Here is a 27,916-nt window from a genome sequence, read left to right on the forward strand (position 1 = left end):
TTTTTTATTCAACTGTTATCAGCAATATACAATACAGTTTATAAACAAGTGTCTGACCTTGTTTCCAATCTTTATTTAAAAATAAATATTATTGACAGTGAATTTTAATTATGATAAGATGTATCTTTTTTAATCAAAATGTCTCAAAAGAAATAATTTACTTTAATAAAAAAAAAAGGAAAGCCCCCAAAGAAAAAAAGTAAATAAAAAATTCCTAAACACAATAATCTACTAAAAATATTTTGCTTTGTCAAAAAGGCTTTGACCCAACATTTTTACATAGTATCCTAAAGATAACTGCTCAACAGTTCGTGCAAAATGAAGACTTGGAGGAAAAGTTTAGAAAAGAAAAATACGCTGAAGTAGAGAAATCACCAATCCCATGCATACCGCATGGTCCAAATTCCATCTTATTTGGAAACTAGATGCATTATTTTAGGTGTTCTACATTTGTGTAACCTCCCCCAAAAATATGATTTATTTATTTTCCACGTGGACTTTGTCATGCTTCTCTCAGTCTCTCTGTGTCCATCTGTAGCTGCGGGCCTCACACCGGGTCCGGGCAGGCCGTGCGGGGCGGCTGAGGTGCGCAGGATGGCTGTGGCCGTCAGTGCCCCACCAGCAGGCGAAGGAACTTATGCAGAGCTAGCAGGAGCAGGGACAGGAGTGGGTCTGTGGCGGAGCTAGGGCCAATGCCTGCAGGGGACGAGAAAATGGGCACGGTGAACGTCTGATTCATGAGAACCTAGTGGCCACGAGCAGACCAGGGAGAAGCTCGGCACTCAGCTGATGCCTGGTGGTGCTTCCATACCATGATGGGGCATTTTGCTGTTTGTTATTTATAGACCACACGTTTTAGAAGCCTACTCTGGTCAGACACAAGGTACCCCCCTGGCCTGAAGCTGGGTGTGCTAGATTGCACTTCTCAAGTCCACGTTGTTATTTTAGCTAAATCAAAAGACAATATGCTCCCCCACCACTCCCCTCAATGTATACTGAGACGTACCCTCTGCATTTAAGCCCCAGCTTCCCCCCTCCTCCAGGGAGACCCCACGATTGCACACGACTCCAACCCCTCCAACCCCTGCCTGAACTGCACAGTTTAGTATTCACGAATGCTGTCTTAGGCATCCTGATGTTTCTGGGTCTTCTTTCCATGTACTGTCAGTGGAGCCCTTGGGGTTAAAGTGGGGAGCTCAGAAATCACTGGTTGATGGAGGTGAGTGGGCTAGGTTCCTGGAAGAGTGACCCTTGCACTGTTCTAGTGGAAGGTCACTTCCATCTGCTTCTCCAGTGCTGCCATTAACTTGGGCCGCTGGTCCACCACCGGAACGGTGCCATGTGTCTTCACTCTGCCTTCCCTGGGCAGCCTGCCCTGGCTTCCTGCCTGTCTGTCATCAGGGCCTGCATCTCCTGGAAGGCCCCAGGCTTCCCCTGGAAGGTGGGATGCTCCAGGGGTCCCAAAAGGAGCCAGTGTAGACGTGCTGCCCAAACCCTGGGGACATCAACTGCCAGCTTGCTTAGGGTCGGGCTGTGGGGATGTCAAGTTTTTAGCCCCACCCTGCTCACTTGCACCTTCTGGAGGCCTCTCTCCTCCCTTCACTCCAGCCAGCCCGCTGGGCTAGAGCTCTGCACCAGGTTGGAGAGAGGCAGGAGGCCCTTCCCTGGGCCAAGGAGGTGGTACAGAGGCATGGCCAAGCAGGTGGTAAAGAAGCGTGGCCAAGCATCTGGTACAGAGGCCGTGGCCAAGCAGCTGGTACAGAGGCCGTGGCCAAGCAGGTGGTACAGAGGCGTGGCCAAGCAGGTGGTACAGAGGCCGTGGCCAAGCAGGTGGTACAGAGGCGTGGCCGAGCAGTTGGTACAGAGGCTGTGGCCGAGCAGGTGGTACGGAGGCTGTGGCCGAGCAGGTGGTACAGATGCGTGGCCAAACAGCTGGTACAGAGGCCATGGCCGAGCAGCTGGTACAGAGGCCGTGGCGGAGCAGCTGGTACAGAGGCCGTGGCCGAGCAGCTGGTACAGAGGCTGTGGCCGAGCAGGTGGTACAGAGTCGTGGCTGAGCAGCTGGTACAGAGGCTGTGGACAAGCAGGTGGTATAGAGGCATGGCCAAGCAGGTGGTACGGAGGCCGTGGCCAAGCAGGTGGTATGGAGGCCGTGGCCAAGCAGGTGGTACGGAGGCGTGGCCAAGCAGGTGGTACGGAGGCGTGACCAAGCAGGTGGTACGGAGGTGTGGCCAAGCAGGTGGTATGGAGGCCGTGGCCAAGCAGGTGGTATAGGGCCATAGCCAAGCAGGTGGTACAGAGGTATGGCCAAGCAGGTGGTATGGAGGCCGTGGCCAAGCAGGTGGCACAGAGGTGTGGCCAAGCAGGTGGCACAGAGGTGTGGCCAAGCAGGTGGTACGGAGGCCGTGGCCACCTCTACTTTGCTGCCCGCAGGAGCTGCAACCAGGCAGGCCGGGTTTCTGGCTTCCCTGACCAGGCAGGGCCTGAGCCCATGACCTGCCCCTCTCCAGCTGGAAGAGCCAGAAATCTTCTGTCCAAGGTGTTTCCCCCAGTCCCGAAGCCATCTTACTCTGGCAGTCACTGTGTCCTGGGCCCAGTCTCCCTTTGTAGAAGGAGAGGGATGGATCGATGATCCAGGGGCCATCCCTGCTGTAGACTTCAGGATCCCATCTGCCCATTTTGGGAAACAGGGGCTGTGTTCAAACATCTGAATGGAAAGGGGGCAGAGGCCGTCTGCGGTGCGCATCTCGCCCACCAGGACTTGTTTTCAAGCCCAGTCTGAGACCCCGCGGAGAAGCACTAAGACAGGACAAATCCAAGTGTGCTAACCATCCTCTTCAGACACTAATCTTCCACACAGGCATCACTGCTGGCTGTCCTTGCAGCCTGGCCAGGGCTGACATGTACAGCTGGCCATCCATCAGTGAGGAGGCCCAGGGTATGGGGGGCCCTCCAAAGACCCGGGTCCTCCTTTGCTGCTTTTCACTGTCACACATCGCTGGAAAGGAGGAGGGTAGGTGTGGAGACGGATGTGCTGATGGATGGCCAGGTGCCTGGGCTCAGGTGCACGGAAACTGGGGGTGTAGCTGGCAGAGCGCTGCCTCGTGGGCACCCAGGACTCGTGTGGCCGGACTGGGCCCATTGGCCTCCAGATCTCCTGGCTCTGATCTTTGTGCTCCTGCAAACTCTGACAGTCAGGCGGATGCAGGTGGGACAGAAGCAGGCGCGTGAGGCATTGGAAAGCAGATGGATGTGCGCAGCGGAACACAGACCTTCAAGGCACACAGGGGCAGGAGAAATGGCAATTGGGCTCCTGGGCCAGGCAAGGTAAACGTGGCCCGTGGAACCATGTGCCTAGGAGATGTGAGAAGTTTTAATTTTCCTCTAAATACTGCTGACTGGCCTTTCCCAGTGTCACACTATCACCTACTCCCATTGCAAAGTTTTAAGATTGCACAAGACTTTCTGAAGACCCTGGAGTAAAACAATCAGCCTGCCACTCTATGCTGGGCCAGAGCGGGAGCAGCATGGGCCGCAGGGCTGAGATGGTGGCTCCCAGAGGCCAGTGCCTGGGCAGGGCAGACGCCAGGGTCTGTGCTGTCTCTGTTGCTGGATGTCTGTGGGGGGACAGCCAGGGTTTGGCTCCTGGGTGACATGTCATCTACTCCCTGGCCCAGGGTCACCATAGAGGGGGCCAAGGGAGGTGGTGTGGGGCAGTGGGCTGGCACCTGGGAGAGAGGCTTCCAAGCCAGCCTGCTGTATGACCTGGGGCAACACCCTGTACTTCTCTGGGTCTTGTGCCACACTCCATGAAGTGGGGATGTGCGTATGCGTGGCTCATACAGTTAACAGGTGCTTGGCACGTCTTACCAGGTTGGGGTCCAGATCAAGCAAGAGCATAGCGGTAGGTTGCAAAAATGGCCATGATCTCCTTCCCTCATCTCTGTGATCCCAGCATCCACACCCTACGGTAGTGCCCACCGACACGGACTCTGGGCTTGGTCGCATGACTTGCTTTGGCCAATGAATATTATCAAGTGTGAGGCAAGCAAAGGCTTGAAACGTGCTGTACACTGAGGCTTGCCCTTCCTCTGTGCCCCTTGGAGCCTGTGAACAAGCCTGGGCCAGCCCACTGCAGGACAAAAGCCATGAGATGTGCCAGCTAGGCCTGTCTCGTCCAATCAGCCCTCAGCCGAAAGGGCAACTGTCCACAAAAGCATGAGTGAGCCCAGATGAGACTGGCGGAGGGGCTGGCCCAACTGACCTGCAGGATCATGAGCTAAATGAATGGTTCTCACATTACACCAAACCCACCGAATTTTCGAGTGCCCTCTTACACAATTTTGTAAACAACAGTGCCTCAAACCCAGGCTGTTGCTTTGCAGATAGATCTTATCGAAAAGGGTGACATAACTACTTTTCTGAAAAGTGTTGAGAAAAAAGAATGTGGGGGGTTGTCCTTCTCTCAAGAGGAAAATTTTCCAAGATAGAAGAAGCAGGGCAAATGATCTCCCTAGCCATTTCTCACAAGACAGATGGACATCCCTGGATCTTTTGTGGGAGAAGGACCTAGGGTTTGGAATGTCTTGCCAGTCTCTCACTGGATATCCAAACACCCTGCTGGCTTCCCGAGTGAATCAGGGCAGACCGAGCAAGACTGACTTCCAGGCTGGCCCTGGAGGATGAGGGCTCTTTCCACCAGAAGGGGGAGTTCAGAAATCTGACAGTCCAGCGTCCCCTTCCCAGGTGCCGACTCCTCGGAGGGACACTGATGGTGTGCTGTTGGGCCCCCTCAGCGGCTGCTGCCCCCGCCCCTGTCTTCACTTTCCTGGAGTGAGCCAGAACGGCCCACTGTTGTCTGGGGCTCACCTTGACCCTCCAGGGCAGGGCTGGGCGGGTGCCTCTGGCTCAGCTGAGGTAGGATCTCCTGTGCTGGCCTCTTATTAGGGAGCGTGGAGGTGGCTATGTTCCAGGGGGCACGAGGCTGCTGTGTCCACTGGATGCTAATGGTCTCTGTATCTATTTCCTCCCTTCCTAAGGAGTACCAGGAATAACACTGGATCACGCAGAAGTTTGTCATGATTAAGCTGGAAAATCAGGCTCCTTCAAATCAGGCTGGAAAATCAGAGGTAAGGGAAGCCCTCTGATGGAATAGTGGTTGATTCATTCTTTAATTTAACAAGTATCACCGATTTGCTAATCATTCTTAAAGAAATCAAAGCTGCTTTTGCTCTGTGAATATTAACTTTTATCCTTGAGATGGTGAACGGGATAAGATGCCTGCTGGAGCCATTTAAGAGGCTCCCGAAGAACCCAGTGGGGGCACTGAGCCCCCATGGGCACAGCAAAGGCGCCAGCCAAGTGGCTTCTGACTGGGAAGTCCCACTTTTCCGTTGACATGACAATGGCAGAATGCCAAAAGCCCTGTCAGAAAACAGCATGGGATCTCTGAGGCCATCAGAGGCCTCAGGATAAAAGTGAGGGAGGTTTTGCTTGGGTCATCCCCTGGGACCCTTGCCCTGTCCACGCCGTCTGGAGGCTGAGCCCATGAGTCAGGCTCCTGGTGGGGGAGGGCCTGCAGGGGAAGCAGCAGGATGCGCCCACTCTGTCCCAGACTCCCACAGGCGTGGGAGCACAGAGGGGACGGCCCCTGCTCTGTGGGCATCAGGAGCACGGTGAGCTGCTCCCCGGCTGGCCAGTGGGGACGGCTAGCCAGGGCAGCCGCTGTCCTCCCTCCACGTGCCCTGCAGGCCCTTCCCAGGTTCCCGGGCCCCGGGGGGGACTCCTGCCCTGACGTGGTCTGTAGCACATGCCGCGCCAGCCACGCACAGGAGAGAGCTGCAGGCCTGCTGGCAGGCTGGTCCTGTGGGAACAGGAGTGAGGGCCAGTCCATCCCCGGCTGCCGCAGGGCTTTGCAAACGATGCCCCTCAGAGTCCAGTGCTGCTCAGAGGCCGTTTTTGTTTTTGCGATAGAGTAAAAACTAAAACTTAGTTCAGGTTTGCAAAGAGTAAATATGATTCAGATACGTTTGAGGCCTGGCTCTACCTACAAAAACAGCTAACAGGCTGGTTCTGGCTGTCACGGGCTATGCTACGTTGGAGGTTCACTATGAGATGACGGCACTGTGCTGGGCCTTCCCCGCTCCAGCAAGTGGCACTAGGATATTCACATGCTGACTACAGGTAGCCAGAGAACTAGTCCAGTCTCCACGGACAAGGCACTCCACCAGTGAGCTAGGGGATCCTAACGCCAGGGCTTGTGATGAGGGTCTTGAGGACAGTCCCCTCCTCTACGTCACCGAGAGCAAGGCCACATGAATCTGTTCTGCATTTCATACTGTCGTAACACATCTTTTAAATATGGGCTTCTTGGCTAGAAAAGCTAGGAAGCCAAGCGAGTGCCCTGGACGAGCCCTTTCAGCGCTGATGTCCAGTATGGGCATTTCCTCCTTGGCTCTGCCTCAAAGTGAGAGAGGAGGGCTGGCCCCCACGAGGCAGCAGTCTACGTGTGGCTGGTCTTTATGGGCTGGCCTCGACCTCCACGTAGCCATGGGATGGAGGGCTGTCTGGCTGCGGCAGCCGGGGATGGACTGGCCCTCACTCCTGTTCCCATCAGCGGCCCCGCTCCATCCCGGACCCACGGCAGAGGGCCAAGCCCCAGCTGAAGGAGAGGGCTCCCTCTTAGAGCGTCCCAGGGCCAGGGTGCAAGGGACTTCTCCCTGGGTTTTTAGGGGCTTGTGGAGTCGAGCAGAGAGGGCATGAAGGAGCCACCCTGGCCACGGTGGAGACACCTATGACCCGGAAGCACCAAGCCAGAGCTGCGGGCATTTGTCATGATGGGCCCAGGAGGGCTTCCAGTTACCTCCCCAACCCTTCCCTCAGCCAGCCTCCCTCGCCTCCACCACCCAGCCTGGCCCTCAGTGGCACCTGACTTTGCAACCCCTGAACAAGCTCTGTGGCAGCCTCCAGGAGGCCTGGCCTTGGTACACCGTCGTGTGAAGACAGGGACTGGCCCTCCCCGCCCTGACACTCCCGACTTGCCCAGGGCCACCGGCACCCACACCACTGGGGCTCCCCACCTCCCCGCCTCCCCTGGACGCTGAGCCGAGCAGGCCAGGCAGCCTGGCCACAGCTGAGTGGGAAGATGCCACCTTGCAAGGAGGCTGCTTCCCTGGTTGGCGTTTTAATTAAAGCCTCTTCATGGATATTGATTCAAAGGGAGTAGCAAGGAATAACCAGGCACCAACAGAATTGGACAGAATTAATTTCTGCCGGGCGCCTGGGTGGCTCAGTTGGTTAAGCGACTGCCTTTGGCTCAGGTCATGATCCTGGAGTCCCGGGATCGAGTCCCGCATCGGGCTCCCTGCTCAGCGGGGAGTCTGCTTCTCCCTCTGACTCTCCCCCCCTCTCGTGTGCTCTTTCTCTCTCAAATAAATAAATAAAATCTTTAAAAAAAAAAAAAGAATTAATTTCTGCCATAAAATTAATGCGTGCTGGTAACTAGGGCAAAAACTAGGCGCAACAGTGCCGCTGGTCTTTAAAGGAAACAGATGTTTGGAAGGAAAGCCGAGTGGGGGATGAAGAGGAGCAGGAGAGCAGACGGAATGGGGGTCCCTTGGTCCCATGGTGATGGCCCTGCTACCTGGCCTGCCCAGGCAGGCGGGAAGACAAGCTGTCCTGGCAGCCTCAGTGCCCAGGTAGTGGGGGGAGGCCAGGCACTCCCTGGGACGAATGGGGGCAGGGGTGGGTGTGGGACACTCGTTTCAGCCCTTGCTCGCTGGGCCTTCTCTTCTGTGCCACGGCCCCTGTGACCTCCTAAAGCACCTTCCTGTCTCCATTACCACCCGTTGCTCGCCTCCTTCCTTCAGACACCCCTGGAGAACTCTCTCTGCAGTACAGAACCTTGATAGGTCCCCTCTGCTGTAGGAGAAAGAGCCAGAGCCACCGTCTCAGGGCCACAGCTGGGCTTCTCCGTGACACTGCCCGGCCCCCCGGCCAGCCGACCTGCTCTCCAGTCCACCGTTCCCTATGGGCACGTGCAGTGGACTCTGGGCTCACCCTGCAGCACCCCGTTTTCCTTTGTCTAGTTCTGACCTGTACCTCAAGCCTGGAACCAGCGCTACCTCCTCCAGGAAGCCCTCCCTGAGCACCCCGGCACAGAGGGCTTGGGACAAATGTCTGTGTTGTTCATGTAGCTCTTTGTCTCCCTGCTCCCACAAATGCCTTTCCTACAACATGTCCTGCCTCGGTGGAAGCCCAGGCAGCAGAGGACTGCCCTCAGACCTCCTCCTCTCCTCTGCCTCCAGCAAGCAGCCCTGCCCCCAGTGGGGAATGGCGATCTGACGTGGGAGCGGATGACTGACACTGGGGAGCAGATGGCCGGGAGCAGACCCAGCCAAGCCCAAGCACACAGAGGCAAGCACCTTCTGAAAGCCGACCGCAAAGCTGGCTAGCCCTCGTTGGGGCAGGCGCCGTGCGGGTGTGGTTCAGAGATACAGTCCTCAAACCGGCAGGAGTTGCCAGTTTATCCCTGTTTTCCGGGAGGCGGGGGTTGAAGACTGAGATCCAGAGATGTGCAGGGAAGTACTCAAGGCCTAGGGTTGCCAGAGAAAATACAGGACACCAGCTCAGTTTGAATTTCAGGTAAACGATGAATAATTTTAAGTGCATGTATATCCCAAATACCACATGGGACCTACTTATACTAAAACTTATACTTTATCTGAAATTCAATTAACTGGGTCTCCTATATTTTCATTTGCTAAACCTGGCCCTACCAAGGCCACGCTAAGATATATGGCAGAGCCCAGACTTACATCCAGTCTGGCTACTGTCCACACACCTACCCACCGCCTGCACCACGTCTCAGCACCTAAGAGCAGGAGCGCTCCTTCCCCCGATGCCCCGGCTTGACCCCAGCCCCAGGCTGCTTCTAAGGGAGACGGCATGGGATGAGTTGTTTTTCTGTGTTTTCACCTTCAGAATGGCTTCTTAATGTGGCCAACTTTGTTGTGAACTCCTTTCCAGCTTCCTAGTTCTTTTGAAATGAGATCTTGCCCCAAATGATCTTTTTTTTTAAATTTTTTTATTCTTATGTTAATCCCCATACATTACATCATTAGTTTTAGATGAAGTGTTCCATGATTCATTGTTTGTGCATAACACCCAGTGCTCCATGCAGAATGTGCCCTCCTCAATACCCACCACCAGGCTAACCCATCCTCCCACCCCCCTCCCCTCTAGAACCCTCAGTTTGTTTCTCAGAGTCCATCGTCTCTCATGGTTCGTCTACCCCTCCGATTTCCCCTCCTTCATTCTTCCCCTCCTGCAACCTTCTTCTTCTTCTTCTTTTTTTTTTTCTTAACATATATTGCATTATTGCCCCAAATGATCTTTTAATGGCGTCACTTAACGAAAACGGTAAACTGGTCTTTCTGTGTGGTCAGGAGGCCGGTGTTGGCAGGGCCAGGGGTAGCCCTGACCACAGTGAGCATTAGGGTGTGCCCCGGGCAGAGGTGGTGGGGGCCTCCCTCAGTGCTGGGCCCAGGCCTCATGGGGGATCCCCCACTGCCCATCCAGATTCTCGGAGCTCTGAGGCTGCAGGGTGCTAACAGGCACATGATTCTGGGTTCTCAGTGCCAAGAGAATTATCTCCTTTCACCCTCTCAGTGGCCTTAGGAGAAGAAGCCACTTTCCCCTCTCCCAGGTGAGACCCAGAGAGGTTAAACGGCTGGTTAAAGTTGCAGAGCTGGTAGGCTGTACAGGTACAAGAGTTAATCTCTAGTGACTCCCTGGTGGCTGTGAATGGAATCTAGGCTCCTTACCTGCTGGAAGCTCTCCCTGACCCCATTCAGTGATCCTTCTGCCTCACCTACTTCCACAGCGCTTCAGGAGCCCCCAGCTCCAGCAGACTGGGGTGCTACATGGACGCCACTCATGCTGTCCCCTTCGCTAGCCGGCCCTGCCCTGTCCCCTCTGGCTGCCCACAGTCCGCCCCCCTCCCCCAGCCCAGCCCAACCCAGAGGCCCTTACAAGGTGACCTCCAAGACAGTTCTCATTTCGTGTACGTCCCCTTGCTGCACTGCTCCTGGCCCACCCTTGCCTGGTCCCCAACCCTCCCTCTCAGCATATCCACTCTCCTGGCAGGGCGGCAATGTTCCTGACTCCCCACGTCCACTAACCCCAATCAGCCAGGCACCTGCCCAGCCGGGGGCCAGGGTGCCCTTTTCAAATGCAAAGTACACATCACACCGCTAGCCCCCCAGGGGCTCCATCCCAGCTTGAAGGTCTAACTCCTCACCTGGCCCCACCTCAGACCACCTTGCTTCACACCTGCCTTCCAGCCCCATCAGCTTCCACACTGCTCACCCTGGACCTGCCTTTTCGCCTAACTGGCTCCTCTGCGCCCCCAGGTCTCCCTCAGACGCTGCATCCGCCCTGACTCCAGCTGGAGGCTCCCTGCATCCTACAGACCTGAGAGCAAGTTCTGATTCTTCCCAGCTGCGCTTGGGTGGCCGTGGGGAGGTTTTACCTTTTGACTCCTGTCTCCCAGCACCCTGTCTGCACCTTGCAATGCTCATAAAATATTTGTTGAATTAATGAATGGAAGTCTTTCTTAGTCTAAGCGCCCATGATGCACCAGACATCCACCAGATGCTTCACATTCAGAATCTCATTTTTCATCTTCAAACACAAGCTGGTGCTGGAGGCCAGTCACTATCACACTGATCTGACCTTTCAACTGCCCAAGAGTATGCACATCTCTTTGTCCAACTTTTCCTCAAACTAATTTCACCATCTCACATTCATTTGCCCTCTATTCTAATTTCTTCATTAACATTTTTTTTGTTCTATTATGTTACATGCAGCTTTGTAAGCCACTTCAAATTCTTCCCTTAGAAGGTGGCATATATATATATGTAATTTGTGTAGGCTATATAACTTGTGTATTTTTGTATGATATATATATGTAAATATCTAGACTATATCAGTTGCTTTTTAAATCTTCTAAAGCAGTAGAACCCCCTTTTTAAGCTAACTGCTGCATGGAACCCTGATATTTCAAATTGTTAGAAAAACCAGACAGCTCTGTTGAAGCTGGGGGTAGGGCTGGGGCTCAGGGTTCCAAGGAACATAGTTTGGGAACCATTCACCAGCGGCTCTCCAGGACCCTGTCCAGGTCTGAAACACACAGACCTGAGGATGCTGGGGTGCTAGTGTGCCTATTACACAGATAGGGAATGGAGGAGCTGCCAGGGCTTCAAATGAGTCTTTGCCCCTCTTCGGGGCATCCTAGCCCCATGGAAATCCCTCATGTCCCCTCCATAGCCTTCGTGTCCCTTGAAACAGAGTGTGCCCCAGATCCCCCAGGTCAGGCAAACGTCGGGCACTCGATGCCCACTCCATGAAGGCTGTTCAGTGTGGGTGCAGGCCTCAGCCTCCTTGGCCAGCTCAGTGGAGTGGGGCCTGGCCATGGAGAGAGGCCGGAGGGCCAGCGAAGAAGGGCTGGAGGTCCCCTGAGCCCAGCACCGCCAGGTCACAGCAACAAACCTTTCCTCTACGTTCTGCCTTGACCGTGCCCAGATATTTCTTTCTGTTTCACACTGAGGACTTTTCTTTAGAAATACAATTTAACTGAAAAGGTTAACACATTTTAATTGCCCAGGGATAGTGCTCTGAAGATTCTATAACATGTGCTCATTAAATAAAGTTAGCACAGAGGAGCTGCCCAGGATATGTCACGCATTAAAATATGACTCTGTAGACTAGAATGCATTATGAATTATTGCCGTGTGTATTTTTTGTTACATTAGTCTTTAATGCAAATACACTTATTCATCTGCCCACCTGGAGATTTGACTTTTTAGATGCTTGAAAAAATGTATCCCCATTAACTTTTACATGGACAATAATCATCAAGTCTTGGTCAGGCTGCATTCACCAGAGTGCCCAGTGTCCAGCAGATGGAAAGGTCCCCCACTCCCGTCCTTCACCAGGGAGTGATGGTGGTGCCTTCTAAAGGCTGAGGTGTTAGGGGAGCTGGAGCAGGCTGGGGAGTAGCTGTGTCCACTTGCCCCGGCCATTCTTACTGTGGCCTGGGGACTGCAGACAGAAACAAGGGCTCGGAGGAATTCTGGGCCAAGTCAGTTTGTGCCATGCCACCTCCCATGACCTTTCTGCTGGAAGATATGGACTGAGTATGCAGTGTTAGGTATGGGTAATGCCAACCCTGGGCATGTCTGCAACCCCAACCCCATTCACTCTGTAAGACCCAACATGTATCCCACATGTACCCATCTTCCCATTCCTGTTTCATCCATGTATCCATTCATCCTTCCTTCTACCCCCATTCACCCACCCATTCACCCATTCACATTCTTCCTTCCACCCATCCTCACCTCCACTCATCCTTCCATCCTCCCGCACTTCCACTCATCCTTCCATCCACCCACACCTCCATTCATCCTTCTATCCATCCTCACCTCCACTCATCTCTCCATCCATCCTCACCTCCACTCATCCTTCCATCCACCTACACATCCACTCATCCTTCTATCCATCCTCACCTCCACCCATCCTTCCATGCATCCACACTTCCACTCATCCTTCCATCCATCCACACCTCGACTCATCCTTCTATCCATCCACACTTCCACTCATCCTTCTATCCATCCTCACATCCACTCATCCTTCCATCCATTCATCCACACGTCCATTTGTCCTTCCATCTGTCCACCCATCCACACATCCACTCGTCCTTCCTTCCACTCATCCCCTACCTTCTCATCCATACATTCACATCCTTCTCTTCAATCAGCCACCAGCTTGTTTTTCCACCCATCCACCAATCCCACCACCTATCTATCTAAACAGGTAGTCTAAGACCCATCATCTCTCAGCTGGATCACTGTCTCTAAAGTGGTTTCTCCACATCCACTCTGTCGCCACCTCTCCAACCTCCACACTGCAGCCAGAGGGTCAGTTCCAAAAACATCATGCCCTATCACCCACTTGCTCCCCATGCTGTTGCCCTTAGGACAAAGCCAAAACTCCCATTTCTATCATAAGGCCTTATGGAGTCTGAGCTCCGAACTACTCTTTACTTAAATTTCCCTCTGTTCCCTTTCTTGTTTTGCTGCCCCAACCATAGTAATTTTTTGTCAGGCCTTTGTATTCCCCTGTTCCCTCCGGCCACAGGATCTTTGCACATGCTGTCCCCTCTTCCTGGAAGCCCTACCTACTCACCTTATCCTCTCTCTTTACTCTTAACCATCTTTCGTCCCTCTATTTTTAGCTCCTGTAGTCCATGGGTCTCTCATTTAGAGTAACCAGCCATGGCTGCAAATTTCCACTTGCCATGTGACTATTTGATCAATGTCTGTTTCTCCCTCTGTCAGACTCTGAGGACCTTGCATGTGTCCTCAATGCCTAACACAGTTCCTGTACATAAAAGATGTTCAATGGACATTCATTGAATTAATGAGTGAATGAATGAATGGACTAGTGCCAGGCCCAATGAACATGGAGTAGGGAGGATAAAGACCAGAGAAAGAACTGGGCCTGCCTCCCTGGGGTATCAGCCTGGTTGGGGTACTCAGCCAGGCCCTGACTCCATGACAGGGAAGGAAGCGTTGGGAGCCCTGAGAGCAGTGGAGGCCTTCTGGGTGCTTGGAGTGGATGAGACCGCTTTGGCTACAGGGTCAACAAAGCTTTCCTCCCTTCTGTGAAGCGATCTCTACTGGTCCCACCTTTTCTGAGCCCTTCTTGTGCCCCTCCCCGCCCTGAGCTGAGCCCTGAATTCATTCTCAGAGTACTTCTTGCTTGTTCTGACCACCACTATGAGACTGTGGGCTCCTCCCTGAGGTAGGGGCTGGGTTTACCTGATGCTCTGGGCAGCCCCCTGCCCCTTGGCTCTGGCCAGACCAGATATAGTTGGCCAAGAGCCCCAGCTCAGAATGAGCCACGGCATGATGTCAGCTCTCTCTCCTTCCAGTTTATTAAAGATCCTTCATCTGGGCCAAGTGGCATTTCTGTGAGAATCAACTGTAATAAAAGTTGCTGTAAGGGGACTCACATTGTAGCTGGGCTTTCCTGGCTAAAGAAAACGGACTTCCACCTAAGGAGAGCTGATTGGCAGGGGGCCAGGGATAAGCAGAGTGAGGGGCTCTCTGTCTTTGGTGACAGCCATTAAGAGTGGGTGGGCCTCCTTTTGGGTGAGGCTGCGTGGGCTCTCTGTGCTGGGTAGGAGGCAGGCTCCCATGGGGCAGGGAGGGGTGTGGCTGGGCAAGAGGGGCCTTGGCCTTCTGGCCCTGCAAGCAGTCCGCTCAGGTTCCCAGCATCTCCCCATGGTGGTCTTTGTCCTACATTCTCCCCACTGGTCCTTGGGGGCCAAGCAACACCTTTATTGGTAGTCATCAGGCTCAGTGAGCCACAGCGAGGGCATCTGGATGGAGTGTGAACAAGAGAAGCAGCGGCAGGTGCTCGTGTGGAAGAGCCAATGCAGGCCCAAGCCTGCGACAGTGGCCCCAAGCCCCATCACTCCACAGGTGCCTCCCTGTGGTTCTACCTCGAGTGGTAAGAGTCACAGAAAGGGAGACGTGGGGCACCTCCTCCCTAGTCCAGGCCTGCTCTGGAGGCTCTTGGGCTACTTGACTGTCACCGAGGGGGCTGTTCCTTCTGCTCCCTTCTCCCGTGGAGGGACCCTTGTCTAGGGCTGCAAACACCAGGCTGTCCTCAGAATTTGGCTTTCCAGCCACCAAAGGGCCCGCCTCCTCCCAGCACGATGGCCTCCCTGCCGACAGCAGCCTACAGGCAGGTGCGCACGCGTGGTGGTGTGGCTTCAGGGTGGAACGCAAGAAGCCATGGGGAGCTTGTCCTTGCTCGCCAAGGAGCTCCTAACTCATTGAAAACGGACACAGCCAGGCCAGGATGAGGACGTGGTGTCCTCCCCATTTCCTACCCTCCCCCCAGAAAAGGCACTGAAAGAAAAAGGACAAAAATAGCAACCCACTGAAGGCAATCTGAAGGCACCTTCTGTTCTGAGCTCCTCAGCTTCCTTCCATCACCTTTAGCTCCATGACACTCATAGCATGTGCAGAGGGAGAAATGTCGCGGAGTGAGGGCTCAGATCGGAGCACCATGAAATGATCCTGGACAGTCAATGCCGTTCACCCAAGTAATGCAGATAACAAGAGCCAGCATCTACCGAGAGTTTTCTAGGTGCCAGGCCCCATGCTAGGCTCAACTCTTTCTGTGGATTATCTCTGCTGCTTCTGGCACGGTTACGGGCACCATTCAGATGAGAACAAATGTGCAAGTCACACGCATGGGGCGCATGGATCAGGATTCGAATCCAAGCAGTTGGACTCATGCGGAAAATGGGAAGCTTACGGAGGTTAAGGAGGATAAGGCACAGGCTGTGATATCTTGGTGGTCCGGGCTCTGTAGGTAGGGCCCAGAAATGGGGAGAGTGTGGTGGCACTCAACCCTGGGATGCTTATGAGCCATCTCGCTGAACAGGAAGGAACATTCGAAATGTCAGGAGGAAGCATGAAATGTCTGGGAAAGGTGGCGAGGAAAACTTCTTCCTGAATTGTTCTTGGCCTCTTTCAGGGTTGTGCTTTGTCTCTTCCACCATAATGGGCAGCTCCCGAGAGAAGTGACCAGGCCACTTCCCCTGGGCTCGCCCTTACTGGGCGCCAGGTGTCCAGCGGGGTGCACTCAGGCAGCGCCCTGTTTATAGTTGGCCTCCGCAGACATGAGGGGTCTGTTCCTCAGGGCAGCCCTTCTGGCCAGGTGGTCGCTTCTGAGCTGGACAGAGCAGAGCTCCCAGGGGTGGCTAGCTGGGTGGGATGACAGGTGGGGAAAAAGCTTTTGAAATGTCCACTTTGGCTCTATCTTGTACAGACAGAGGCCCCCCAAACATTCCGCTTGAACCAGAAACACCAGAAGTCAGTCCGCAGTAGCTTTGATGTTTCAGTCCAGGGAGTGGTAATGTGGAACACAACAACCTATAATTTCCGGAAACAGCCTCCCCTGGGACTGCCAACTGGCCTGCCTCTCCAGGGCCATCTCATGGAGGGCACAGGTCTCACACTCTCACCGGCTGCTGAGGGGCCCCTCCCGTAGCCACTTGCATGCTTAGCTGCTCGATAGCAGCTAAACCCAGAGGAGGCCGAATTGGTTAAGTCATCTTAGTATTTATAGCACACCATCCCCAAGAGCAGCAAGGCCATGACAAGCAGCCTAATTTCCCCAGAAGCCCCACCGCAGGGAAGGTTTGTCACCCTTCAAGGAACAGGTAGGGATCAGCAGTTACAGGGGCCGGGCCTGTTTGCTGGTCATCCTAAACTTTCCTGCAGCCCTTACATAAGACAAAGGGAAGCTTCTCATGCTTCGGATAGGAGTTTCTGAGAGATGCCTGGTAACAAAGCAAGGGGGAATAGAAAAGATAATACTTTTTTGTTCTCCTGTGCTGCAAAGATGTGTTCAAACCAAGCCAGCATCTCCCATAAAGCTCAGGGGTTTAGACCACAACCAAGCCCTTGCCTCTGTCCACATGGGGCAGAACTAATCAATATCGTATTACAAAAGCACTTGACCTCATTTATCGCCACAGATGCTTGGGGAATCCTTAATATTCAGAGCTTTAAAAACGTGCGCCTGGCGTATTTAATGAGAAGCTCCTTGGTGGGTTTGGCTCCCAGTGACATTTAGAAAGGCCAGCTCTCCGCTTTCCTCGTGGGAGCTGCCACCCCAGCTGAGGAAGGGGTCTGCGCCCTGGGGAGGGGACTGTGTGATGAAGGGAGGCAGGAGGAGTTATGCAGAACAGCGAAAAGGAGGCAAACCTGTGATATGTGTGTGTGGCACATAATCAGTGCTCAGTAAAAGCAACTATTATCTATCATCATTGCAATCCACAGGGTAGCTGTTTTGTCCTTAATTTGGGGTCTCCCTTATGCGGAAAGAATGGCCACGCCATGAGCTGGCTAACTACTCAGTGGTGGACGAAGGTTGTTCCATCTGGTGTGACTTTCTCAATTCACATGGCACAAGATGGGGAGGGAGGCAAGGCCTCCAGCAGCTTTCCCAGGACTGACTTAAGCAGGAGGACAAAGCCCCACGTGCCTCTTCATGTCAGAAATTGCACACTGCCTATAGGAAGCCTCCTCCGATTGCCTTAGCTGGACGAGGGCTACCCCCTCTTGGGACTCCCACTGACACAGACAGCTTTGTGCTGGAGATCCATGGGCGCCCCTGACACTCTTGAGCTGGGTCCACGGCTGCCATCGCCGGTTCGTGCTCATGGCAGTCACGTGACTGGCCAATGAGGAGGGGACGGCATGCAGCCAATACTCACACACGTTTGCTGCTGTCAGGGATGATGCAGGCGTCTCTCACCAGCTGTGAGGCTCAGCCGTTTTCTTTATGAAATCCTTTAATTTTCTCTTTCAGGATGCTCAGGGAGCCTCGCCCTCTCTTCTCTGGGACAAATTTTGCCAGATTTATTTTCTCTTTAATTATGATCTTCGTGTCACATCAGAGCTTGAGGGAAGAGTGGATTGTTTATTGAAGGCAATTGTTTTGGGGGTCCTCATGGGTCCGGGGAGATTGGGAACACCAGGTGACTGTCGCCTGGCCCTGCTAGCCTAGGTGGAGACTTTCCCAGCTCCGTGGACACTCTCCCAGGTCACACTGGCAACGCTTCCACCAGCTTGGGGGCACCCACCTGGGGCAGGGGCCGAGAGTGAGTGTCTTCACCTTGTCCACAGCCCCCTTCCGGCCTGGTTGACGGTTGCTATGGCGACACCCAAGGATGCTCCCCCCCGTGGCTCCCAGCAGTAAGAGCCTCTTGAAAGCCGGCACACCCATGGCCTTGACTGTCTCTCTCTCATTAGTAATTGAAATATTGAGAGCCAGATCCCCGTGTGAGCCCCAGGCGGCAGTTTGCCACATCAGCCGGCTCTCTGTAGGGGCCAGGGCGCCTCTCCTTGGGGCCGGAGCCTTGAGGCTAATTAGAGGTTCACATGCCACAGATCTGATCCCCAGGTCCCTGCAGAGGGGAACCTCTTGCCAACACACAAGTCATTCAGTTGCAAACTGTATTCTTCTGAGGCTGCACTTGGCATCACTGCGGTGCCGGCGCCTTTCCTGATTAGAAGGGTTTGTCTGGAAGATACTCTGTTTTGTTTTCTTTCTCTCTCTCTCTTTTTTCTAGAAATGGCAATCAGCAACAAAGTGATCATAAAAAATAGGTCAGCGTTCAGATTAATTAGGAGCCAGATTTACGAGAACGTGGCTAAGAAGGGGCCTGGTCTCCTGCACCAGCTCCGCTGTGCTAATCCAGCCCATGTTCTTTTTAAGCACAAATATCAAAATGTCTCTTGACAAATGAGACGTGAAATGAATGAGTTTTTGCACATAAACTTTTAGTGCAAATGTGTATTTGGCTGTGTGGGGCACCTAGGGGCACAGGAAGGGTTTTCTGGCCTGGCTGGGCACTAGCTAAAGGGTAGAGATTCAAGTGGGTACCCCCTGGCCCCCCGTCCCTTTCCTGGCATTACCAAAGTAGCTTGCTGCCCTATCAACCCTGATGGGAGCCCACCTGACTGTTTTCTGGAGGGAAATGCGCACTACAAGCCATTCCATGGGAGGGCAGAGGAGCCCCCAGCCTGGGCTGCTGCCCTGATCTATGTTGGCATTAAAATGCTGCCTTGTGGCTGGCAAGTGCCCAAGGCCCCACCTGCTGGGAGGTCCTGGGCACTAAGCCATCAGAACTGAACTGACATGAGGACCTCTAGATCTTCCAGAAAGGGCACTGTTTGTGCCACCCTCCACAGAGGGGCCCCTGTTGTGGGGATGAGTTACCCTGGAGCCCCTTGTGGCCAGCCCAGAGACTGGATATCTGACCAGCCATGCCAGGCACAGTCAGATCAGCCTTGGTTGGGCTCAGGGTGTCAAGGTTCTAGCCAGGAGGAGAGGGAGATTCGAGCAGGAATGAGCTTGTGGCCTTGGTCTCATTAATACCTTTTGTGAACACTACCAAGTTCATTCTCAAAGATCTCTTTCATATGATGCTTCCTCGATCAAAGCCTTTTATGGTTCCCGTTGGATCCACTTGGCATTCAAGGCCCTCAGCAGCTTGGCCTCCAAATGCCAACCACTCATCTTTATCTCCCCGATCCCCCCTTCTCTGGCCAGAGCAGGTAATGGTCATGGTGATAATGAACATTTACATAGAAATTTCCACACTGAGCTCCCTCTGAGGTCAGGGATTCCCATTTTTACAGATGAGGACATACTTTCAGAGATGTTAGGCCACTTGCTTAAGTCATTATAGCCAATAAGTACTGGAAGCACAACTCACATCCGGCCCTGCCTTCTGAATCCTCTGCTTGGCCACTCTACTCATGGTCTATGGAACATCCCAGAGGAATGTTCCAGCCTGAGACACTTGCTGGGGCCCAAGGGCATGGAGCAGGGTTTTTTTTCCACCAATCCAATTAAGCCAATCGCTCTACAAGTCAATGAACACTTTTCCAGTACACCTGTGAGCTAGACAGAGATGGCTAACTCTCCCCAAGATTTATGCTCCCCTTGTGCTGAGAAGAGATGAGACATGAGGTTGGAAAGCAGCTGCCTAGCCGAGGGCTATGTTTTCCAGCCTGCCTCGCATCTTTGTTGCACCATGTGACTGAGTTCTGCCCAAAAGGTGAGGGTAGAAGTAATCTTTACTACCTGTAGGCCTGGGTCTTAAACTCTTGCCTTGCCCTTGTCTACACCAGCTTTCCTCTGAGAGAATTCACCCCTACGAAAATGATTTCAGTGGCCATTCTCCGTCTCCCAAGAAGGATGCAAACTTAGAACCATTCCAGATGTACAAGAGAGAAGTCAATTCATGATATACAATGTATGCCTTAGAGCACTAGGCTTGCTTTTCTCAGGGAACTGGATTGAGAAGGGCTGCTTCCGCTCACTCTGGTCTGCTGGCTGTATGTTAATGCCCGGAGTGACCACGGAAGCCACTTGTTGAAGATGGGAGAGCATATGGCAGCCTGGGTCCCTGAATGAGTTCGCGGCACAGAACTCCCCCTCCCCCGCCCCACCCCTCCCCCACTCCGGAGCAGCATGAGATGTGAACCAGAAATAATACATCTGAACTGTGTTAACCACTGGCATTTCCGACTTTATTTGTCACAGCAACTAGCATCACCTGACACTCATACAGGGGATAGAAAATTCCAAGTCAGGTGGGGAAGGCCTGGGCTGTTTGGGGAGAGGCCCTCCACAGGTCTCAGCTCGCCCACCTTCTCCCACAGCCTGGGGGAAAGTCTTTTGGGGGGCTGTGTGGAGCCTAAGATCCAGCCAGACCCAGGAGCCTGAGCGGCACAGAGAGGCCCCCAAAGGGCGGTGGAGCTGAACGAGAAACAACTGAACCGACACGAAGACAGACGGGTAGGGTCTCAACTGTCGGAAGGCTTCAGAACCAGCCAGGGAGACAGGCTGGGATGCCTGTCACCTCCGATTCAGCAGGAGAGCCCAGGAGCCTGCATCCTTAACAAGCTCTATGCTGGTGGTGAGTGGCCTTCACTTTGAGAAGCACTAGCCTAGGGCATGGCAGTCTGCTCCATCCTACAGGGACATTTATATGCCACTGTCAAGGAACCCAGCCATCTGGTGCTGCAAAGCCAGGAGAGACGCTCTCTCTGGGACTGTGCACCAAACAAGTCTGGGGGTGGGGTTCAGAGAGGGAGTCACTGGCTTAAAATCAGACACAGGGAGAGATGGCTGGAGTTGGGCCCATCTCTGAACCCCACCTTTGAGTGGGCAGAGGGGGTGGGGTATGCCTTGGGGAGGGACACTCCCTGCAGTAGGCCTTTCTACCCTCCATAAACCCCCACTACTGCCAAGCAGCCCCTCCAGCCCCAGAGCTGCCTGCCCTGGCAGTCAGTCTGTTTTCCTTTCTGCTCTCTGACTCCCCTCTCCCGGCCCCCCTTCCATCTCCCCCAGCCCTTTCGGCTCCCTAGGAAAGCAGGTCTTAACCTCTGGGGGCCCTCCTAGCAATGACAATCTTCACTCTATCCTCACTCTCCCATTCCCCAAGAGGGCCCAAAGGGGACTATTTATAGCAGAGCCTGTGCCTAGGCCCAATCGGGATTTAGCCAAAGAGAGCAGAGGCTACACAGCCAGGCCTACCTACCCACGCAGCCTTGGACAAAGTCTGTCTGTTTGATCAGTCAGTCAATCAGCATCCAGACGCTCACTGCCTGAGTTGTAACCACCTCCTCCCACTCCTGGGGCTAATGTCCTACGGCCTGGAGGAGAAAAGAGTCCAGTTCTCCAAACTCAAGAGAGGGCTCCCCACACTGCAGCCGCCGGTGTACCGGGAGATCGGGCAGGGCGGCCCCCACCCCCTTCATAAATACACGTCTTGAATGCTTCTGAGCGACCAGCAATAAACAGTAAACAGTAGGAAGCGCGCGAGTCCAAACGAGGCTGCGGAAGACTTGGCCCAAGCGCACCCGACTGAACTACCAACCACCAGGCAAACGCAAAAGCCAGAGCGGGGCCGCCCCTCTGACCGGACCACCCCCCCGCCCCCGCCCCGGCCCGGCCCCGCCCCGCCCCGGCCTCGGCCTCGTCCGCAGCCCCGTCCGCAGCCGGGTCCGCAGCCCCCGCGCAAGCGCGCCCCCTCTCGGCACCCGCCCTTACCTGAGCCGTGCCTCTGGCGAAGAAGGACCGCCTGGCCCAGTGGCGGCGGCGCTGACGAAGCAGCGGCCGCGGCCGCGACGGTGGTGGTGGCTGCGTGGGCCGCGGAGGCGGCTGCCGCCTCGGGGACTCCGGGACCTGGGGCGGCGGGGGGGCTCCCCGGAGCCGGGCTTTTGTCGGAGGTGGCGCGGCCCGCGGCGCCCGTGGCACCCACGTTGTTGGCGTTGGCGGCGCTGGCCGGGCCGTGGCGACGCGGACCGCTGCTCTGAATGTGGGACACGGCCTCGGCGGCCTGCATGTTGGGCGGCGCAAAGCCCGAGAGCACGCGCAGCAGCGCCTGGGCCTTGTGCTCCTGCGTGTCGTCGGCGCTGTAGTCGGACACGCGGCATTCGTACACGCCCTCATCCTGCCGCCGCACGGCCGACAGCCGCAGTCGGTGCGAGATGTCATTGCCCTGGACGCGCACGGTCTGCAAGAGAGCGGGGGCCGGGGTCAGAGGCCCGGGGGCGCGGGCCTGCGCTCTCTGCCCGCGCGGTGCAGCCGCGCCCACCTCTGCCTTTGCGCCCTCATGCCGCAGCACCCCAACACCTCTCGGACGCAGGTTGGCCCCTGGCGACTCAGTTTTTCTTTCATTCCGTGTCTCCCCAGCGGCATGGGGCTCCCAACCCTGATTGGACCCTGGATGGCCCTACCCACTGCGTCCCCATCATCTCAAGTGAATGCATCATGTTGCATCCCCTGGCCAAGCTATGCTTCTGTCCATCAGACCTGCAGAACCTAACCCTCCTTCCTTCCTTCTGCACCTTGCAGAAATCCAGGCTCGGCCTCCTGTCGCTAACCACCGGCGTCTTTGCCGCCTGGCCTTAAGCCCAGCCCTCCACATCTACTCCCACCAACGTTCCTTTACTCTGGAATCCGGAGGGCCTGGGTAGTGCCTGAAGGACAGCCACTCTGCTCGCAAGAGTACACATAAATACCTGCCCCCCAGCCCTTCGCAGCTAACCCTCCGCCCTCCCGCGGGGGCAGGCCATGCTGACGCTGCTGCTGGGCTCCCTGGGCTCAGCTACTTCTGAGTCCGCCTCAGCCTGAAGCTCCCTACAAGCGCGCCTCCCCGGCGGCCTGGAGGACACGCTGGCACGCCACCGCTTTGGGGCCCTCACCTCGGAACCGCGCGCACGATGAGGCCCCAGTGGTCTCCAGGCCGATATTTCCACGCTCCAGCTAGGAGAACTTGGGCGCATCTCCTCTTTGAGTTACAGATCCCAAGACCCCGGTCCCTCGCAGCCCCGCCAACCCCCACCCCACACCTTCCCCCACGACGAGCCCACAGAACCCGGCACCGGACCCGAAATCAAGGCGGAGGAGAGGGCTGCGGTGGAGGGCGCCACCTGGGCGCTCCGGTGTGTGTGTGTCGCGTGGGGTGGGTGGGCGGGGAGGCCCACCAGTTGGCGAACGGGTCACGGCCAGCGTGAGGAGCAGCGCGCTCCAGTTGCTGGGAGACAAGCCCGCAGAGGAGACGCAAGCCGATGCGCAGGGGCCTGAACGCGCCGGCCCGACGAAGGAGTTTTACAGGTGAGCGCCGCACGGAAGAAGGAGATTCAGGCCTGGGACCCTTGGTTTACACAAAAGCGAACCCGATTCCGCTAGCGGCGACAGATGGCGCCCCGACATGCTAAGCAGCCGACAACGCAAGGCTGCGAGCACGGCCCTACATCGCGCGGCCGCTGAGCCTTTCTAAAAAGGAGGAAAATGTGGGGCGCGAAGCGGCCAGAAGGGGTCTCCCGCGGCCCACGCTGGGCTCCACACTTACGCTGATTTTAGTTGCATCCTTATTTGTTACCTAAAATGCAAAGAGGGAGAGAGACACATTAGGCTCTCGGCCTTCAGGCTCCGGGAACTCCGATGCGCCTCCGGCAAGGGGACTCTGCGGGCGGGCTAGGACTCGAAACCTCTCGGGATGTGGGCCAGCTGAAGTCGCAAAGGACATTAGGATTTCCTGGAGTTTTACCCGGAAGGAAGCAGGGCTTGGAGCTAGCATGGTGCCTGGCCAAGGAGGGGCTGCCCTAGCACACTGCCGGCCACGAGGAAAGGCTGGACTGCCACCAGGGTGGGAAGAAAGGCTGGTCTCCCTTCCCCGGAGCATCCTCATTCCCTGCCGTGTTTCTCTAAACCCCGTGGAAAGCTGGATGGAGGGGCCGGTGTATCTGGACAGGACGCACAGGGAGACGTGAGCAATAACTCTGGGTGGGACCCTGGGTAGAGGGTAGGTGTGTATGTGTGTGTGTTGCAGTGTATGGGAGAGACTGGTTTAGGAGGCAGACAGACAGTGGGGGCCTTCCCTCCGATCTTGTGGGGGTTGGAGGTGCACTGCGGGCCTCTGGAACCCAGCCCAGAGGAGCTTAACTCCTTGGCCCTGTGCCCTGGGGACCTCGGAGTAGCAGAAGGCAGGGAAAGCCTGGCCCTACTAAGTGGTCTCCCTTGACCACCCAGCACCCATCTGACTCTGGGGCCGGCAGCCAGCAAGCAAAAGCAGACGAACTGGATGAGGTGTTGCTTTGTAGGGGCCAGGCGGCAGTCCCGGAGGTTTTAAGGGAAAGAAGAAGGGGAGGGATTACCAGGATTTGTGCTGCTGTTGAAGATGCTGTGGGAATGGGGACTGTGGGAGATGGGCTGCTCCGCAGGGCGGTGCCCTGCCTTCCTTGCCCAGCTTACCCCAGCCGCCCCGGCCTGAGCCCGGTGAGCGCCGGCGCCGCGTGGGCGGCGGGTTACCTTGCTCCGGGCGCCGGGCACGCTGAGCGCCAGCTCGTGCAGCAGCTCCCGGGGCGGCTCCTTGAGGTACCACCACTGAATCTCCAGCGAATACGAGGTGGCTCCGCTAGCCCGGAATGCGCAGGGCATTTCGATGTCGTCTCCCTCCCGTACTGTCACATCTTTGGGGACTTCGGTAAATGTAGCTGGGGGCGGGGAAGAGAGAGGCGTGACCAACTGTGGGGCGGGGGCCTGGGGCAACCCTAGGCAAGACGGGGCGTCCCCGGCTCAATGGCCTTGTACTTGCCAGCCCAGAGCCACAAGCATGGCTCAGGCGCTAGCAAAGTTCGATCGAACAGCTGCCCGGCCCCAGCAGAGACCGGCTACCGCTGCAGGCTGCTTCCCTCCGGATCGGGCGGGGCAGCAGGGGCGGCTTAGGCTTCTACCCCGCGCCCAGCCGCACTGCCAGAGCCAGGCTGGGGCGCGCCAACTCCCGCGCCCCGAAAGCCGCCTCTCCGCCCGAGCACCTGTCCGGCTTCAAATGCCGCGGCGGCGACCCTTCGCTTCTCTCCTCCCCCTACCCCTCTGGGCCTGGGCTGCACACCGGGATTGCTGGAGACCGTGAAGCCTTCCCCTTCTCTTCCTCCTCCGGCTCCTTGGCGACAGGGACGGGCTGGTTTTGGCGGCCCCGGCAAGGACCCCCCGAGCCCCCCGCGGCAGCAAAGTTCCCGCGCTCACCGTCGGCCACGAAGAGCAGCAGGGCATGCAGCAGCAGCGGCGGCAGGTATCCGAGGGCGCCGAGCCGGTTCCGCTGTTCCATCTCCCGCGGGGGGCGCGGCGGCGGCAGGGGCCCGGGCGCGGAGAGGCAGCGGTGGCGGCAGCGTGGGCTCGGATCCGGCTCGGGCTCCGGCTAGGACGCCTCCGAGCCTGCCATGGCCCCGCGCGGCGCCCCCTCCCCCGGCCGCCGGCGGCCGCCAATCAGCCCCGCTCCCTCGCCGGCTTGCCCGGCGCGGCTCCGGCGGGGGGCGCTGCGCGGGGGGCGCAGGATGCGAGGTCCCGCCGGGAGGCTACTGCTGATCTGTCCGTGCTTCCCTCTCTCGGGCCGTCCACAAGATGATGGGGTATCTCAATTCAGTCTCTGCCCGGCCCGGCCGAGCAGAGGCTGGGCCGCCCCGGGACCCATCCCTGGCCAAGGGAGTGCACCCCTCAGAGCCGCGAGCTTCTGCCTCCCAGTCTCCTTCTGGTTTGGCTCCCGAATGCCACCTCCTCCGGCTCCCGCCGAGCTCTCCCGCCGCCGCCCCCGCTGGTCCCTCCGCGGCTCTTTACGCAAGGCGAGTGGGCGCTCAGCCGCGGCGCGCAGCCCTGGCGTCCGACCCAGTGCAGCGCGGGGAGAGCGCGTCCGGCGTGGCGGACCCAGAGCCGGAGCGAGGCGGGGAGAGGGGGAGGGGAAGGGGAGAGGGAGGGGGCGGTCAGTGGCTGGGCGCGGAGCCGCCTCCACCGCTGCATCACCCCCGCCCTCCCCTCCCCTTCCACAGCCGGCACCGCCCCCGCCCCGGAGCGCCCCCCCCCCGCCGCGGGGGTCGCTTGGAGGGACCACAGTCTCTGTGGTTGGAGCGCAGCCCCGCCCGCACCCGCCTTGGCTGGGGGTCCTCCCACCCAAACTCTCCCTGGCTTCTTCCCAATCTTCCTCGCCCGAGACGGCCGCTTATCCCTGCACCCCTCTCCGCAGACCCCCGCCCTCAACTCCTTACCCCAGTTTGGGCAAAGAGCTGCACCGCTCTTTGTCCCAGGCCCAGGCCATGGCTGGTGGGTGGGCGCCGGGGGCCGGGGAGAAGGGCGGAGCGCTGTGCTGGGCTGGGGACGAGGCCGGGTGACGGAGGCGACGCCGGGAGTCTGCAGTGTGCGAGCTAGAAGTGAGCGCAGAGCGCCCGGCGAGCAGGTGCCTGTGGCGCCGAGAGTGCACGAGCGAGCCAGCAAGCAGCGGCCGTGAGTGACGGCAGAGGCGGCAGGGGTGGGGTGGGTGGGGAGCGCCCAGCACGACTCAGGGCTCGGGAGGTTTCCGAGCGGGGGTGGGGTTCCTGCACCTCAGTCGTTGGCCCCTGCGTCCCCACTCGTTCCTCGCCGGCCGCGGCCCTCTCTTTACCGGGTGCAAGGCGGGGGGATCCCCAGGCGGCGAGAGGTCGGGTCCACGGCCGCTTTCCGGAGCCCATCCCCCGCCCCTGCATCCCCCGAATCCCTGCATCTCTCCCAGCCTTCACCAGGAGCTTGCCCCTCCCCAGCTCTCTTCGGGAGTGCAGTCTGGCCCCCAAAGGGGAACGTGGGGCCAGCTTGTGTTCCAGTGGGCACACAGCTGTAGGGGCAAGTCCCGCAGCTGGGCTTGGGTCTCTCTTGCTTCCCTTCCCACGGGAGACCGGAATAGCGGATTTCAGTTTATCGGTCCCCATTTTCCTGGCCCTAACCTCTCAGCTCAGTCCTACAGGAGGGGGTGAGAGGACCGCCCCCCCCCCCCCCCCCCCCCCGCGGGTTGACGATTGACGTGTCTGTTTTCTAGGCTTAGCTTGCCAGCTTCCTGGAGGCACCCCCAGAGTGTTCAGGGAGAGCCAGGGAGAAGGAAACCCAGAGGGCAGATACTTCCCAGCAGCAGACCCAGGGCACACCCTCACTGGGAAAGTAGCTTCAGTCCCTTCCTAAGCTTTGTTCTTACCAATAGGATGCCCCTGGACAGTGTGCCCTTTGCCCTTCCTGGGCCTGGCTTCCAGGATCTTCATCTGTGACCAAGGGGTCATTCCGACCCCCGCAGGCCACTGCTGCTCAGCCAGGGAGCCCTTGTTTGCCAAGGTCTGTGGCTGGGAAGGGACGAACGTCTAGGGCCTTCCTCTTCTTTCTATAGTTTCTCTCCAGGGACCCCAACCCAAGGACGCAGTTGCTAGCTGTCTTCTGTCATTTCATCCCCCAAGGGCCAGGAGCCTTCCTGTGGAAACTGCCCTGGGCTGCTGAATGGCAGACCCTGCAGGCCCCACTGCTGTCCTCTGCTTCTGAAGGGAGGGGGCAGACTTGCACTGTGCTACGGAGATTCAGAACCTTGACAGGATTCTAGGAAAGCAGATTCATTTGGGGACTGATTCCAGGCAGGGCTCTGATGGCAAGAGCTAGCCCACTGTGCAGTGTCCGGCTTGGAGAGGCAGCAATCTCCTGTCCAGACACCAGATCCAAGCAGAGATGAATGGCCAGTGATCAGGGACACACAAGGGGAGAATTCCCACAGCTAGAGGGAGTTACACCTTGGTCACCCGTAAGATCTGTGAGTCTTCTAAACCTGAACCACCTTGTGGGGTAAGGTGTATCTTGCCCACTTCGTGAGTTGGTGTTATTATTAACGAGAATGACGGCTATATTCTTTCATATGCTTTTCGTGGGTCAGGCACTGGGTATACACTTTCCGTGCATTAGTTCGCACAAT

At 56.7% G+C, this 27,916-nt stretch overlaps 1 protein-coding gene across 1 annotated transcript; it reads right to left on the reverse strand.

Annotated features, from left to right (window-relative positions):
- Nucleotides 1-219: 219 nt before the first annotated feature.
- VSTM2B (V-set and transmembrane domain containing 2B) lies at nt 220-25,278 on the reverse strand. The gene is made up of 5 exons (XM_035023886.1): nt 25,195-25,278; nt 24,478-24,662; nt 23,519-23,548; nt 21,712-22,177; nt 220-696 (listed from the first exon to the last, which is right to left on the reverse strand). Exons 1-5 carry the CDS (start codon nt 25,274-25,276, stop codon nt 608-610), a joined length of 852 nt encoding a protein of 283 aa, XP_034879777.1. The 5' UTR covers nt 25,277-25,278; the 3' UTR covers nt 220-607.
- Nucleotides 25,279-27,916: the final 2,638 nt, after the last annotated feature.

Source organism: Mirounga leonina, unplaced genomic scaffold (genome assembly GCF_011800145.1).
Source record: "Mirounga leonina isolate KUSES-001 unplaced genomic scaffold, KU_Mleo_1.0 Mir_177, whole genome shotgun sequence".
Lineage (NCBI taxonomy): Eukaryota > Metazoa > Chordata > Mammalia > Carnivora > Phocidae > Mirounga > Mirounga leonina.

Bases quoted from the DNA above. Each gene is read 5' to 3' on its own strand.
- VSTM2B (XM_035023886.1), bottom strand. From the start codon at position 25,276: ATGGAACAGCGGAACCGGCTCGGCGCCCTCGGATACCTGCCGCCGCTG. The intron at 24,663-25,194 runs GTGAGCGCGGGA...CCCCGCCCCCAG, and splicing joins GCTGCTCTTCGTGGCCGACG to CTACATTTACCGAAGTCCCC. The intron at 23,549-24,477 runs GTAACCCGCCGC...TTTGCATTTTAG, and splicing joins TGCCCGGCGCCCGGAGCAAG to GTAACAAATAAGGATGCAAC.